This window comes from Myotis yumanensis, unplaced genomic scaffold, assembly GCF_028538775.1.
Source record: "Myotis yumanensis isolate MYYU_CA2020_CCGP unplaced genomic scaffold, mMyoYum1.0.hap1 SCAF_5, whole genome shotgun sequence".
NCBI lineage: Eukaryota > Metazoa > Chordata > Mammalia > Chiroptera > Vespertilionidae > Myotis > Myotis yumanensis.
The window spans coordinates 88,248,297-88,264,087 of record NW_027223756.1 but is presented as its reverse complement, the minus strand read 5'-3'; the positions used below and the strand labels follow the sequence as shown (position 1 = coordinate 88,264,087).

Sequence of the window (15,791 nt, the reverse complement as noted above, 5' to 3'; positions counted from 1 at the left end):
TGTAAGACCTTTGTTAATTATGGGCCATAGTTATGTAATTTATGCTCTATCATCTGTTTTTAGTACAGTGGGGCCTTGACTTGCGAGTTTAATTCGTTCCATGACAGAGCTCATAACTCAAATTACTCGTATGTCAAATCAATTTTCACCATTACAATTAATTGAAATCCCATTAATCAGTGTGGCGTTCGCTGCGCCAACTAGCGGTGGGGTATCTGAAGCTGGCTTGTAACCCGAATTTCAGCTCGCAACTCAAAGCAAAAAATTGGCCGAGAGAAGGCTCGTATCTCGAAAAACTCGTTAGTCGGGACACTCGTAAATCAAGGCCCCACTGTATTTTACAGGCTTTGTTTGATTTAAATTTTAGAAAAGTCCATTCTATGAACTTCCTTCTCCATTTCAGGAATGGGGCTTGAAGGGGTTTAGTGATCTACCCAAAGTTATAATTGGAATAAGGCTGTGGTCGGCAAGCTGTGGCTTGCAAGCCACATGCGGCTCTTTGGCCCCTTGAGTGTGGCTCTTCCACAAAATACCACGTGCGGGTGCGCACGTACAGTGCGATTGAAACTTCGTGGCCCATGCGCAGAAGTCAGTATTTGTGGAAGAGCTGGTTTTTTGTGGAAGAACCACACTCAAGGGGCCAAAGAGCCGCATGTGGCTCTCGAGCCATGGTTTGCCGAGCTGCAGTTTGCCGACCACTGGAATAAGGAATAGGTGTTGATTGGAATTCTGTCTGCACACTTCAACTTTTCCTTTCCTTTTAAAAAATATGTTTTTATTGATTTGAGAGAGAGAGGAAAGGAGAGAGAGAAACATTGATATGTGAGAGAAACATTGGCTAATTTTTATGCAGGTTTCAAGTGTACAAGTCTATGATACAACCTCTGTATTTTATATTGTGTGCTCACCACTGAAAATAAGTCTCCTCCTGTCACCATATATCTGATCTTCTTTACTCTCTTCTACCTGCCCCCATGCCCTTTCCCTCTGTAATCACGGTACTGTTGTGTTTGTCTATGGGTTTTGTTTATTTATTTTTTGTCTTGTTTATTGCTTTCAGTTTTATATCTCACATATAAGTGAAATCATATAGTTGTTGACTTTTCCCATCTTACTTATTTTGCTTAGCATGATACTCTCAAGATCTACCCATGTTGTCACAAATGTCAGTATTTCATTTTTTTCTTGTGGTTGAGTAGTATTTCATTGTATATATGTACCACATCTTTATCCAATAACCTATCAAAGGACACTTTGGTTGTTTCCATGTTTTGGCCACTGTGAATAATGTTGCAATGAATTAGGATACATATATCATTGCAAATAAATGTTTTCAATTTTTTCAGGTAGGTACCCAAAAGTGGGGTTGGGTACAGGGCAATGCTCCAACTAACTGGGCCACCCGGCCAGGGCCTATTCATTTATTTTTGCTTTTGCTTCTCTTGACTTTAGGGTCAAATTCATAAAATCCTCTCTAAGACCAAGGTCCATAAATTCTATACCTATGTTTTCTTCTATGTATTTGTGTTGTCATAAAATTTTGAATAAAAAAGTGTACAGTCATGTACCACTCAATGATGGGATACATTCTGAAAATGCATCATTAGGTTAGGTGACATCATAGCATCACTGACACACACCTAGATGGCATAGCCTACTGCACACCTAAGCTATGTCTATAGCCTATTACTCTGTAGAGGAGGAAAAATAATTTTACCTCTGACTTTCTGAATTCTTGGCTGACACATCCTTATAATAAAAGACATTAATAGGAGAAAAACTAATAAAAGTTTAATAACATGTATGCCCTCTGTATACCTGGGACAGACTTAGGAAAACTAACTCCTTGAAATGCCTGAGCTACCACATTAACTACCATCTTTAGCTGAAGACAGAAGAAGCTGTTGGAATAGGAGACAGTCAGTTATTGGAGGTTACCTGGAAAAAGCCCAGTAAACGGGGTAAAGTTGTTATGCATATTTAAGTCGTTGTGTTTTGCATTAATAAGGTCCCCTCCCCCACTCCTGGTATGGCAAGGGAGACATCCTTACAAATGGAGTTTTTTCTTACAAATGTAAATGTCTCTTACAGAAGGCAACTTGTATTTCTACCATGTCTGCTGTTTCTTAAAATTAACCAGCTTAAATAATTGTTATGCCAAAGAGACGTATTCTGGGGTGACAAACTATGTCCCCCTACAGCTAGTAGGCTATAAACATGTTTAGCACGTTACTGTACTGAATACGGTAGGCAACTGTAACATGATGGTAAATATTTCTCTCAAACATTGCATTATGAGGTTACCGTGGTTATGATGTCAATAGGTGATGGGAAATTTTCAGCAACATTATAATCTTACGGAGTCACTGTATAGATATAGATGTGGACCAGACTAATTTCAATGCTGTGTGCTGCATTTCATTTGATTTTTAAGTTTCATGCTGTGACTTTTGACTAACCTCACTGTCCTTAGTAAGCATATCAAAGCTTTCTAATTTCTTAAAATTTAGTTATGAATATTTTTGTTAATAATAACTGGAATGGCATGACAACTGAGATAAATATCAATCTGGTGATAGTATTGATTATAAACAATCATCTATCACAAGACCACCAGGAGGTGTGGTCCCTGACAATCTTTGGCCCTTTGTCTTGTCAATCATTAACATCCTAGTTATACTATAAAAATCACTTAATGGGTCTGTTAGTGGAGAGTAATCTGTGCAAAATTTCTGGGTTGTCTCTTCCACTCCAACCCAATCTTCTGTAAATAAATTACCTTATACCTAAATTCTGTTACATTCTACAGCATTGCCTGCTTTGTTTCTTCATTTTTTTTTTATTCTTTTATTTTTTATTTTATTTTTTCGCTAAAAGTATTACAAAGGGTATTACATAAGTGTCCTTCCCCCCCCCCCCCCCCTTGACAATCCCCTGGCCTCCCTTACCCCCCAGTGTCTTATGTCCATTGGTTATGCTTATATGCCTGCATACAAGTCCTTCGGTTGATCTCTTACTCCCCTCCCTCCTGTCCCCCATCCCTCCCTGGCCTTCCCACTGCAGTTTGACAATCAGTTTGAGGCAGCTCTGCCTCTGTATCTATTATTGTTCAAAAGTTTGTAATGGTCTTTATTATCCATGAATGAGTGAGATCATGTGGTATTTTTCCTTCATTGACTGGCTTGTTTCACTTAGCATAATACTCTCCAGTTCCATCCATGCTGTTGCAAATGGTAAGAGTTCCTTCTTTTTTACAGCAGCATAGTATTCCATTGTGTAGATGTACCACAGTTTTCTTTTTCTTTTTTTTTTTTTTTAATATTTTATTGATTTTTTACAGAGAGGAAGGGAGAGAGATAGAGAGTTAGAAACATCAATCAGCTGCCTCCTGCACATCTACTGGGGATGTGCCCGCAACCCAGGTACATGCCCTTGACCAGAATCGAACCTGGGACCTTTCAGTCCACAGGCCGACGCTCTATCCACTGAGCCAAACCGGTTTTGGCTGTTTTCTAATCCATTCATCTACTGATGGGCACTTAGGCTGTTTCCAGATCTTAGCTATGGTGAATTGTGCTGCTATGAACATAGGGGTGCATATATCCCTTCTGATTGGTGTTTCTGGTTTCTTAGGATATATTCCTAGAAGTGGGATCACAGGGTCAAATGGGAGTTCCATTTCCAATTTTTTGAGGAAACCCCATACTGTCTTCCATAGTGGCTGCACCAGTCTGCATTCCCACCAGCAGTGCACAAGTGTTCCTTTTTCTCCACATCCTCTCCAGCACTTGTCGTTTGTGGATTTGTTGATGATAGCCATTCTGACAGGTGTGAGATGGTACCTCATTGTTGTTTTGATTTGCATCTTGGATGATTAGTGACTTTGAGCAAGTTTTCATATGTCTCTTGGCTTTCTGAATGTCCTCTTTTGAAAGGTGTCTATTTAGGTCCTTTGCTTATTTTTTGATTGAATTGTTTATCTGCCTTTTGTTAAGTTATATGAGTTCCCTATGAATTTTGGAGATTAGGCCCTTATCAGATATAACATTGGCAAATATGTTTTCCTATGCAGTGGGATTTCTTGTTTTGTTGATGGTTTCTTTTGCTGTGCAGAAGCTTTTTATTTTGATGTAGTCCCATTTGTTCAGTTTCTCTTTAGTTTCAACTGCCCTAGGAGCTGTATCAGTGAAGAAATTGTTTTGGCATATGTCTGAGATTTTGTTGCCTTTGTATTCTTCTAGAATTTTTATGGTTTCCTGTCGTACATTTAAGTCCTTTATCCATTTTGAGTTTATTCTTGTGTATGGTGTAAGTTGGTGGTCTAGTTTCATTTTCTTGCATATATCTGTCCAATTTTCCCAACACCATTTATTGAAGAGACTATCTTGGCTCCATTGTATGTTCGTGCCTCCTTTGTCAAAAATTAATTGAGCATATTGGTTTGGGCTAATTTCTGGACTCTCTATTCTATTCCACTGATCTATATGTCTGTTCTTGTGCCAGTACCAGGCAGTTTTGAGAACAGTGGCTTTGTAGTACAGCTTGATATCTGGCATTGAGATCCCACCCACTTTGTTCTTTCTCAGGATCGCTGCAGCTATTCGGGGTCTTTTTTTATTCCAGATGAATTTTTGGAGAGTTCGTTCTAGATCTTTGAAGAAGGCCATTGGTATGTTTCTTCATTTTAAGGTAATTTCTCCTTATGGTCGCCATTGCATCTTTGCCCCACCATCTGGCAACCACTTTGTATACATGGTCTGTCATTGACTGAAATGACCCAGAGAATGTGTTAAATGCTGTGTTTAGTTATTTTATATAAGTATAGATAAAGAAGGCACCACATACTAAACCCAACAAGCTCAGGGGAAACCCACATGGTGGGCCTTACAAACCCAGAGAGCAAAGTAACCACATACGTGGTCTGAATGTAAAAATTCTTTACTAAAATAGGGGCATGGTGGGTAGTCATGTCCTAGGCCTGTAGCTTCCTTGACATAAGTCAATCTTGAACTTTGAAATTGTCTATGGCCTTTGTGCATTTAAGATAGCATACCTTTGCAATGTCCGTGTAATCTTCTTTTCCAGACCCCTCAAGGCACAACCATGGCACCAGACCACAAGACCACATGGTTATTTTGTTGCCCACATGCCATCCCTGTGCTGTAAAAGTCAACTATCATGTCCCTACCAATGGAAAAGAGTGTGTATCTGTTTGTCTTACTTTTTTATCCAATCTCAGAGACTTCTCTGCTTTGCTTTCTCCCATCCCCTTAATCTACCAGCAATGGATTACACATAAACCCCTGACATCTCATCCTTTGATTCTAAAGTATGAAATAATCTGCAAAATTGCCATTCTCTTGAGCATTTTCTCAAGCCCTTGAGATTTTGCTTCCCAGCAATTGTCAGTTTGGCTCAAATAAACTCATCAAAATTCCAAAATATTAGAATATTGGTTGTGACTATGTAGGTGGAAATCATGTAATCACCGTGGTCATAGAACATGGAAGACTAGTTGAAATAAGAGGAAAGATGCTAAACTGCTGGCTTTGGAGACAGAGAATTGGTCATGAGCCAAGGAATGCTGGTGGCCATGAGAATTTGGAATGGGAGAAGAACTGGCTTTTCCCATGAAGCTTCCAGAAGAAACCAAGCCCTTTGGACATTTTGATTTTAGTCCATTGAGATGCATTTCAGGCTTCTGATCGCAAAGAGAGTAAAAGCATAAAATTGTTTCTTTTGTGCCCCACTGCTGTAATTAGTTATAGCAACAGCAGGAATATAATACATTTATTAAATAACAACATTTTGGAGAAGATGAAATTTTAGCTCTTAATTTGTTCTATTAGCTTTCTTTGGTAAGGGTATTTGTGTTGAAATTTCACATTAAGAAGAAAAAGAAATCTAAAGTCAATTTGGTGATTCTGCTCCATTAACTGATCTAGTGAATTCCCAATTTCATAAAATTGAAACCAAGCCAGAATCCCTTCTCAACCCAACCCCTACCCCCCAATGTCTCACTTGCAAGGAAACAGACCTGAGTACCTTTTCCTTATATTCACCAAAGTAACTTTTTCAGACATAAATCAGGGTCTTGTGGCACTAGTCCCCTCTCTGGAATCTTGATAACATAAAGACACATACCTTGAGTTGGTTTTATAAGAACTAAAATGTTCTACCAGATAGAAAACCACTGACTCTCATGGACCACAGTCACATAAACCCCAGGCTAGCTGACATTGGATGACTGATGATCAGAGCTCCTAAAATATTTCATTGTAACACCAACTCCAACCAATCAGAATATACCCATGAGCTGATCACCCATTGAAGAACCCTACCCCCAATTTCACCCATTAAAACCAGTTGCCAATAAAGGAACCAGGAGTTTGGGTTTTGAGCACTAGCTTTCCCATTCACCGTGCACAGTGCTAACAATAAAGTGAATCTAATCTCTCCACTACAAATCTTATGTTCAGTGTGTGACTCACCTGGTGGCAGGTGGACAAACTCTTCAGTTACAGAAGTAAATGTGGTTCTGACTTTGAGGTTTGTGCATTAATATAAGAAATGTAATTCATTACTAAAATTAAGGTCAACCTTCTATGTTACATTGTTGTATCTAAATTTCTAAATTATTTTAGTTTCATATTAATTGAATCATTCATTCTTTACTTTCTATTGTCACCAAATTTCTTTAAAATTTTCTTTCAACATTAAAGGTGAGAATATTAGTGTGTGTGTTATGTCTTTGTGTGTTGAGTTTATTTGAAAGAAAATCACACACAAATGTACATACATGTATATGTACATACACTTCCTACCTATGGAAGAGTTATTAGATATATTCTATGTTTAAAAAACATTTTCTTTATTTCTACCAAAATCTACTGGAATTAGGTTTATTATTCCACATCACCAGCAGAAATAAGGAAACAGAGGATCAGGCTAATTGCATTTTTTACAATTATATAACAAAGATATTAAAGGTTTTGTGAGTTTTTTAAAAAATATATATTTCATTGATTTTTTACAGAGAGGAAGGGAGGGGGAATAGAGAGTTAGAAACATCGATGAGAGAGAAACATCGATCAGCTGCCTCCTGCACACCTCCTACTGGGGATGTGCCCACAACCAAGGTACATGCCCTTGACCGGAATCGAACCTGGGACCCTTGAGTCTGCAGGCCGATGCTCTATCCACTGAGCCAAACCGGCTACGGCAGTTTTGTGAGTTTTTTGAGTTATTTATATGAACCTGTGCAGTATTACTCTTAATTTTTGCATAACTCCATTAATTCAGAAATATTGCTGTTAACTATGTTCACTTTATTTTATGTGATTATGCTCTAATAAATTATTTTAGAAATTTCTCAGAACCAATAAACAGGTTCAATAATGATACATGATATAAAATAAATATATAATAATCATTTGCATCTATATGAAAAGTCAGAAGAGAAATTAAGAGCACAATTCCATTTCTAATTGCATTAAAAAGAATTAAATACCTAGAAATCAAGTAAAATACATTGCTAAAAATATTGAAAAAAGGCACAAATAAATGGGAAGATAGTCTGGGTTTATGGATATTCTGTGTTTAATACTGTGAATGTCCATACTACTGTTAAAGAGAAAACCGCAGACCCAAAATGGCATCACTCCAGTTAAAAACCCCTGATGCTAAGTCTAGATTTCATACTGGATTTAATGGAAGTTTCCACCTCTCCCAGAAGCTTAATTTTAATCAACCAGCCTTGAATTTTCTGGTCAAAAACCAGTAAGGTAATCTGTCACGTGGGCCCTCCCCATCTCCCACAGAAAGAAGAGGGGATCTGTCTGATAGAAATCCTTCCTCCTCCTCTTCCCCCAAATAAAAGATGTCATGGCCTCCAAATAATCCCCCTTTTCTCTGTTTTTATAGCTCCCTTGTCCCTCCCTCTTTCCTATAAAAACCTTCTATTTTGTACACCCCTCTGAGCTCCCCTTTAGTTGCCAGGTAGGAACTTTTACCTCTCCCTTAAAGAATTTAAATTTTCAGTCTTGCCAATAATAAGAATTATCATCAGAGATTACATTTTGTGACCTATATCGAGGGCAGGGCAATTTTCTAATTACCGAACATCTGCTCTTCTTATTGTCCGACATACAATGTCCTTCCTCCCTTCTGTAGCTCCAGGTGCTTTACCTCATCTTTAGCTCAGAATGTCATATAAACGGCACCTCACCGTCTCTTTCTGTCTCTGAACCTCTCTTGTATGCCTCCAAGTAGATTCCTCTGGGAGAGAGATATTTGACAATCAAGTTTTGCCAGTAACTATGGTAGTTATGATTGTTCCCTATAAATCTCAGTCTATTGATAATGATGCAATAGGACAGGAATGCCTGGGCACTGTCCTAGGTCCTACTACTTTTTTTGAGACCAGAATCAATATTGTGACTAGATGGACCCTTGTGGTTCTTATTATAATTGCACAATTGGACCCTCAGCTAAATAAGACAATAAAACCTGGAAATTATGTATGAAATACAGTAGCATGTTTGTAGCACAATTACCTCACGTAGGTTTTTTTCAAAGACATCCAACTCAGATAATCATATTGGCAAATGTATGACACTGCTACTATATAAGCACTCATGTTGCCACCACCTATGAAGTTTCCCTTTTATTTTTAATTTAATTTGTAACTTGAAATATATGGAATATTATTTTTAATTAGAAGCAATTTCAATACAAGCAAAGGGAGGAAGTTCACATTAAACAAAGGGTATACCTAGGAAGCAAAGTTTATTTGGAATTAAACACAGAATTTTTGTGATTTTTACACAAGATTAACATATTATAAAAGTCCCCTTGTAGAAAACCCTGAGTAACCTAGATAACTGACCATTTGGGTGATCCTGCCTTTCCTTCCACTGCCCTAATTCCAACTCTTACGTTTTAAAGAAAAAGTGAACCCCAAAACTCTAGCCATCCTGCCTTTGCCCTCCAATAAAGGCAGAGCCCTTCAGTCAAAGTCCACTTCCTATCTCTCTATCTATCTGTCTGTGTGTCTGTCTCTCTCTTTTACACACACACACACACACACACACACACACACACACACTCACTTTCCTGTGTGGCATTTGGGCATGCTGGACCTGTGAGTATTAAATTTACATTTTCATAGCTCCATGATGGTTGTTGCAATCATAATAAGGACCATAAGGATCCATCTAGTCACAACATTGACTCTGGTCTGTGGAACAAGTAGTAGGACCCAGGCCAGTGCCCAGGCTTCCCTATCCTATTCCATCACTAGGAGACTTCTAGGGAACAATCATAAAGTCTACAGTATCAGAAGGATCAGTTAAGGTACCGATGTACAAAGAATGAGGGACTCATGGTGAACACAGAACAAATTACTTACAATGATATATGTCATTTGAGAAGAAATGATTGTTAAGACATCAATGTTTCCAGTGAAGTAAATGAAAACTTCCAAATATTTCTGATCAAGGTTGGAAAGAACTTTGTGGAGGTAAAATAAGACAAAGGGAACACCTGTCTATGTAAGAGACAAAGCAGAAAGCTTTATAAAATGGTTACTTAAATTGTATAGAAGAGTTGAAACAAACAAAGGAAATTCAAGGACAGAATACTAGGACCAAGTCTGAAAACTACAATCTGATGAAAGAATCTCAATTTCCGGTTTTGAGTCTTGGAGCACTTTTTCTACCTCAGGATGATTGTCCCTTTTGTACCTGCCATCCCATAGAATCTTTTCAGGGCCTTCTTTATGTCTTTGTTCCTCAGACTGTAAATGATGGGGTTCAGCATGGGTGTGACCACGGCATACATCACTGAGGCTGCTGCACTTGAGTATGAGCTTTGGGTAGCAGCAGAGCTGAGATACACTCCTAGGATTGTACCATAAAATAAGGACACAGCTGAGAGGTGAGACGCACAGGTAGAAAATGCTCTATACTTCCCCTGAGCTGATGAGATTTTACATATGGAGGACATTATCTTAGTGTAAGAGTAAAGGATACAAGCCAGGGGACCCCCACCCAGTAGCACAGTTATAAAATACATCTCCATGTTATTAAGAAAGGTGTCGGAACAGGCGAGTTGGACCACCTGTTTGATTTCACAAAAAAAGTGGGTGATTTCAAAGTCTGTACAGAAGGACAGCTGCGATACCATTATGCTTTGTAACAAGGAATTCAGGCCACTTACGATCCAGGACATCAGAACCAGCAGTCCACAGAGCCTGGGGTTCATGATGACCATGTAGTGCAGGGGGTGGCAGATGGCTACAAAGCGGTCATAGGCCATCACGGTCAAGAGGATGTCATCCAACACTCCAAACAGTATGAAAAAATAAATCTGGGTGATGCATCCTGCATAGGTGATGACTTTGCTCTGTGTCAGGATGTTCACCAGCATCTTTGGGATGGTGGTGGAAGTGAAACAGATGTCTACCAAGGACAGGTTGGAGAGGAAGAAGTACATGGGTGTGTGGAGGTGGGAGTCTGAGGTGACAGCCATGATGATGAGCAGGTTTCCCAACACAGTGATCAGGTACATGGAGAGGAAAAGCCCAAATATGAGGGGCTGCAGTGCTGGTTCCTCTGAAAATCCCAGGAGAAGAAATTCTGAAATTGGGGTATCATTGCCTTGTCTCATGTGGTGTAGGTTGCTAGAAGGAAAGAAAAAATAGCATGATCAATTTTTAAGCAAATGGCTATTACTAACATAGTTGAAATGCTATAATTATATTTTTCAGTAAAGTAATCAGTATCTTTTTTTTGAACATATCATCCCCTTTAAGACACACACCCTAACCCATGACATCTCTGATTAGGAATTTCTGTTCTCCTCAAATCTTTTTCCCAAGGTGGCCATGCATTACATATGTTTTTTGTTTGTTTATTTGCTTTAGAATAGTTATGATTGAGAGTATTACAGATGTCACCCCTTTTCAACTCCATTACCCCCTTTACCCAGTTCCCACTCCACCACAGGCCTTCACCATCCTATTGTCTGTGTCCATAGGTAATGCATATATGCATATAAGTTCTTTGCTTAATCTTTTTCCTACTCTTCCCCTTCTCTCTGAGATTCATCAGTTTATTCCATGTTTCCATGCCTCTGGTTGTATTTTATTTATTAGATTTTTTGTTCATTTATCTTGATTCTTAGTTTCAATTATTGATAGGTATGTTTTTATTGCCATTCTATTCTTCAAAGTTTTTTCCTTTTCTTCATCCCCTTTTTCTCCTCCTCCTCCTCCTCCTCCGCCTCCTTCTTCTTCTTCTCCCCCCCTCCTCCTTTATTCCTTCTCCTCTTTTTCTTCTTCTTAAATAATACCTTTCAACATTTCATGTAATACTGGTTTGGTGGTGATGAACTCCTTTAGCTTTTTCTTATATGTGAAGCTCTTTATCCGACCTTTAATTCTAAATGTTAACTTGTCTGGGTAGAGTAATCTTGGTTATAGGTCCTTATATTCATCACTGAATATTTCTTACCACTTTCTTCTGGCCTGCAAGATTTCTGTTGAGAAATCAGCTGAGAGTTGTAAGGGTGCTCCCTTGTAGGTAACTAAGTGCTTTTCTCTTGCTGCTTTTAAGATTCTCTCTTTGAGCATTATGCTAAGTGAAATAAGCCAGTCCATGAAGGAAAAATACCACATGATCTCACCCATTCATGGATAATAAAGACCATTACAAACTTTTGAACAATAAGAGACACAGAGGCAAAGCTGCCTCAAACTGATTGTCAAACTGCAGTGGGAAGGCCAGAGAGGGTTGGGGGGCAGAAGGGAGGGGAGTAAGAGATCAACTGAAGGACTTGTATGCATGCATATAAGCATAACTAATGGACATAAGACACTGGGGGGTAAGGGAAGGCAGGGGATTGTCAAGGGCGGGGGGTGGGGGAAGGACACATATGTAATACCCTTTGTAATACTTATTATATTTTTTTAAAAAGAATAAAAAAAAGTAAAAAAAAAGATTCTCTCTTTGTTTTTTCTAAAAAATGTATTTTTATTGATTTCAGAGAGGAAAGGAGAAGGAGGGAGAGATAGATAGAAATATCAATGATGAGAGAGAATCATTGATTGGCTGCCTCCTGTACACCCCTTACTGGGGATGGAGCCGCAACCCAGGAATGCATCCTTGACCGGAATTGAACCCAGGACCCTACATTCTCAGGCCGATGCTTTATTCATTGAGCCAAACCGGTTAGGGCTACAGCCCAATAATTAATTTCCTCAACCTGATGATGAAGATTGCAGTATCCATTGGCCTATGATGATGGACAGATAATCAATATACTGTATGTAGAGAGCTTGGTGTACTTCCTTCTGGTTGGTAAATGAATGGTTATCACTGTGATGGGATAAGGCTGATTATTTTCTTCTATCTTTCAAATGTCTTTATTGCTTCCAAACACCTCGGTCTCCAATTCCATAGACACATTTCAGTTCCCTGTCATCTCTCCCATCTAACAGGTGGGCACCCCTCAAGCCAAATGCACACATTGACTCAGAGAGAACTTCAATGCTGATCCTTGAACTCTCTGATTAAAATTCCTCCCCGAGTGATACCTCACTGGAGATAGAAGCCAAAATTCCGTAGCTTCAAACATGAGGCTCAAGTGTCTGTGAACTTCGGGCCAGCTCCACCCTCACAGAGCCCTGGCCTCCCTCACACAGGTCTCCTACACATTGAACTTGACTCCAGCTTCACCTGATGCCACAGCTTCAGGACTCAGAGCCTTTATGGGCTCACTTTCCTCTGCTTGGGGTCTCCCCACTGGTCTTTTGGAATTTTTCACCCCCTTCAATCCTTCAAACTCCAACTCCTCTTTCAGAGAGACTGGATCCTCTCCTTCACGAACCTTTTCTTTTTCTAACATTAACACAGGAAAAGGTCACTTTCTCATGCTCTTAATCTAAGTGTTAGGGCACCCATGGTGAGATTTTTATTTAATCCCATGTCTTTGTTCCTTGCTAGACTGTGAGTACCTGAGGCACATAGCATGTTATACAAACACCTACTCTCCCTCCAGATTTAGCTTAGTGTGGCTGATAAACATGTATTCTATGAAGTTAGGTGTGGAGGACAGGCTTGAGGAGTGTTCTCCATATTCTGAGATCAGGACCCATTGCAGTGGTTCTCAACCTGCTGGCCCTTTAATACAGTTCCTCATGTTGTGGTGACCCCCAACCATAAAATTATTTTCCTTGCTACTCCATAACTGTAATGTTGCTACTGGTATGAATCGTAATGTAAATATCTGATATGCGGGATGGTCTTAGGCGACCCCTGTGAAAGGGTCATTCGACCGCCGAAGGGGTCGTGACCCACAGGTTGAGAACCACTGCATTAGGGTGTCAGATTACAGTTGTAAGAATGAAATAGATTGGAATCAAGGAGGCACAAAAGAAAGTATTAGAGTGTTTCATACACAGTGAGGTTATATACATAATCATTTCAGGGTTCCCTTTGTTCACTCATGCATGCATGTCTGTGTGTGTGTGTGTGTGTGCGTGTGTGTGTGTATTTCTGTGTCTGTATGTAAAAATGCTGGATCACAATGTAAAAGGCATGTCTTATTTTGGGACACAGTGAAACAAATCTGGAATTTAACACAATAAATGCAAGAACTGCTTAAAAGGCCATTTCCTGATAATGAGGGAAAAATAATAGTGAAAAGCCCAGCAGAGGGCCAGGTGCAGAGAGAAGAGGGAGCCAGTGTGGATGCTGAAGTTACCTCTGACTCAAGGGACCACACACGGACTGGAACTTCACTGCTCCACTGGCCTCATCACAGCGTCTTCCCAAGCCTTTGATGTAATTGTGATTCCTGCACCTATTCCATGTTTATTAGATCACTCTGGTGTTTATATGGCTCAGTAGCATCTTCCCTTTGTTATTTTTGGGTTTGAGTTTTGATCTCTTTTGTGACACAACTGATGGGTGGGCACTGGTCCTAGTTCTGTTTCTTATCAACTTACAAATCATCCCGAACATTTTTTTTTATATAAAATCCTGCTTATGCCACAACAATTGATCCCCTTTCTTCACATATTTATCCCTGAGAATATGATGTCATAGCACACTTATATCATTGCACTGGGCCGTCTTTGTATAATGTGAGGTCAAATGAGCAGGGAGCTCACTGACTTTGTTCATTTATGTGGTTTTATAGGTGTTTGCTTTTATATGGAAAAATGTTAAGGTATGGCTTGTTCATAATATAAAAATGGCAGGGAAAATAAACATGGTTAAATATTGTGTATTCAAATATTGGCATGAATAAAATTGTAAAACATGAGAAGTCAACCCCCCCCCACCCCCCACAAAACTTTAATCACATCAATATATGTCTCCAATCTCAGATATAGGGGCAAGGGTGTGGAAATAAAAATACAAAAATATACTTTTAAAAGCAGTGGAGAAAGCAGTAGCTACAGTTATAATTTCTCCCTATGTAAACATAAATGGATTATGCTTAGAAAATGGATAGAAAAGATCATTAATTGAATGCAAAGAATGTTTCTGCCAAGGTGAAAAATGTAGAACTGTTTATGTTTAAAAGTAATGGGAGAAGACACAATATGACAGACTGATAGAATTGACCACACAAAATTAATACATTTTCATCCATTCTCCTAAATATATATATATACATTCTATGCCAAACAGCAATGTTTTTAGGAAAAAACTAATTTAGCATACTAAATGTATTAACTATATATAAGAATAAGGTGTTGGTTAGAATCTGTCATGATGCTTTCAGTTATCATACCTGTTTGCTAGGTATGGTAGTCTCTCAGCTCTGAGCTGGCCTGGTTAGGTTCTCAGGTTACCTCAGGGAGAAATTCTGGGATGCACTCCTTGAATCTTCCCACAGCACCTGCTGCACTCTCAGACTCACCTGGATGGGCCTCTGAAAGGAAGGGCTCCTTGTAGAAGTCTGAATTGCTCCCTGGATGGTTAATGTTGGAGACTGAAGCTCTGGTCTCAGACAAAAGAGCAGGAAGGAGTCAAGCATTAGTCTCAGAGTCAGACTTAAGACCCCAAAGAAACAAATACGTTCCGTTCCAGCCTAACGTTGCACATGTTGGGAGTCTGCTGCAGAGGAGATATTACTCTTCTTTTATCTGCTTGTTAGATGCTGTTTGCATTGTTGCTCCCACCTGTGAGCACCCGGTTTCCCTGTGGACACACTGGTCTGAACAGAATGGAAAATGTTCCTGCCGATTCTTTGTTCCCCAGGGACCAGGTTAGAAGTTAAGTGAATCCTGTTTTTGTTACTCCTTCTCCATGACCCTCTTGAGGTCTCATCTCCCAACACCTTACCCAACTTTGAATTACATTTTCTCAAAAGTCCAAGACTGGGGAAACTGACTTGTCTAAAAACCTTGGATTTTCAAAGTACTGACTTTTTGTGGGGCACTACCTATGATACCTCCAGAAAATTGCTATTTCTCTCTTCAACAAGGAAGAGGACTGTGTGACTTTGATGTAAAGCTTTGTGCACCACCCTCCTTGGGTTCATGACACATTTGCCAGATCAATGAGAAATTTCATACTTATATCAGCAGATAAGAGTCCCACATTATAAGATCTTTGTTAATTATGAGGCAGTTATATAATTTTATGCTATACAATATGCATTTATTACATTATATGCATTGTTTGCTCTAAATTTTATAAAAGTGCTTTCTCTGAAGTGCTAAAATTATGACCTTCGTTCTCCATTGCAGAAGTGGGCTTGAAGAAGTTTAGTGACCA

The 15,791-nt window shown here is 39.2% G+C and overlaps 1 protein-coding gene across 1 annotated transcript; it reads right to left on the bottom strand.

Moving 5' to 3' along the window:
- Positions 1-9,714: 9,714 nt before the first annotated feature.
- Positions 9,715-10,668, bottom strand: LOC139009913 (olfactory receptor 7A10-like). Its single transcript, XM_070414028.1, has one exon. It carries the CDS (start codon positions 10,666-10,668, stop codon positions 9,715-9,717), a length of 954 nt encoding a protein of 317 aa, XP_070270129.1.
- Between the last annotated feature and the right edge of the window lie 5,123 nt (positions 10,669-15,791).

Bases quoted from the DNA above. Each gene is read 5' to 3' on its own strand.
- LOC139009913 (XM_070414028.1), bottom strand. From the start codon at position 10,668: ATGAGACAAGGCAATGATACCCCAATTTCAGAATTTCTTCTCCTGGGA.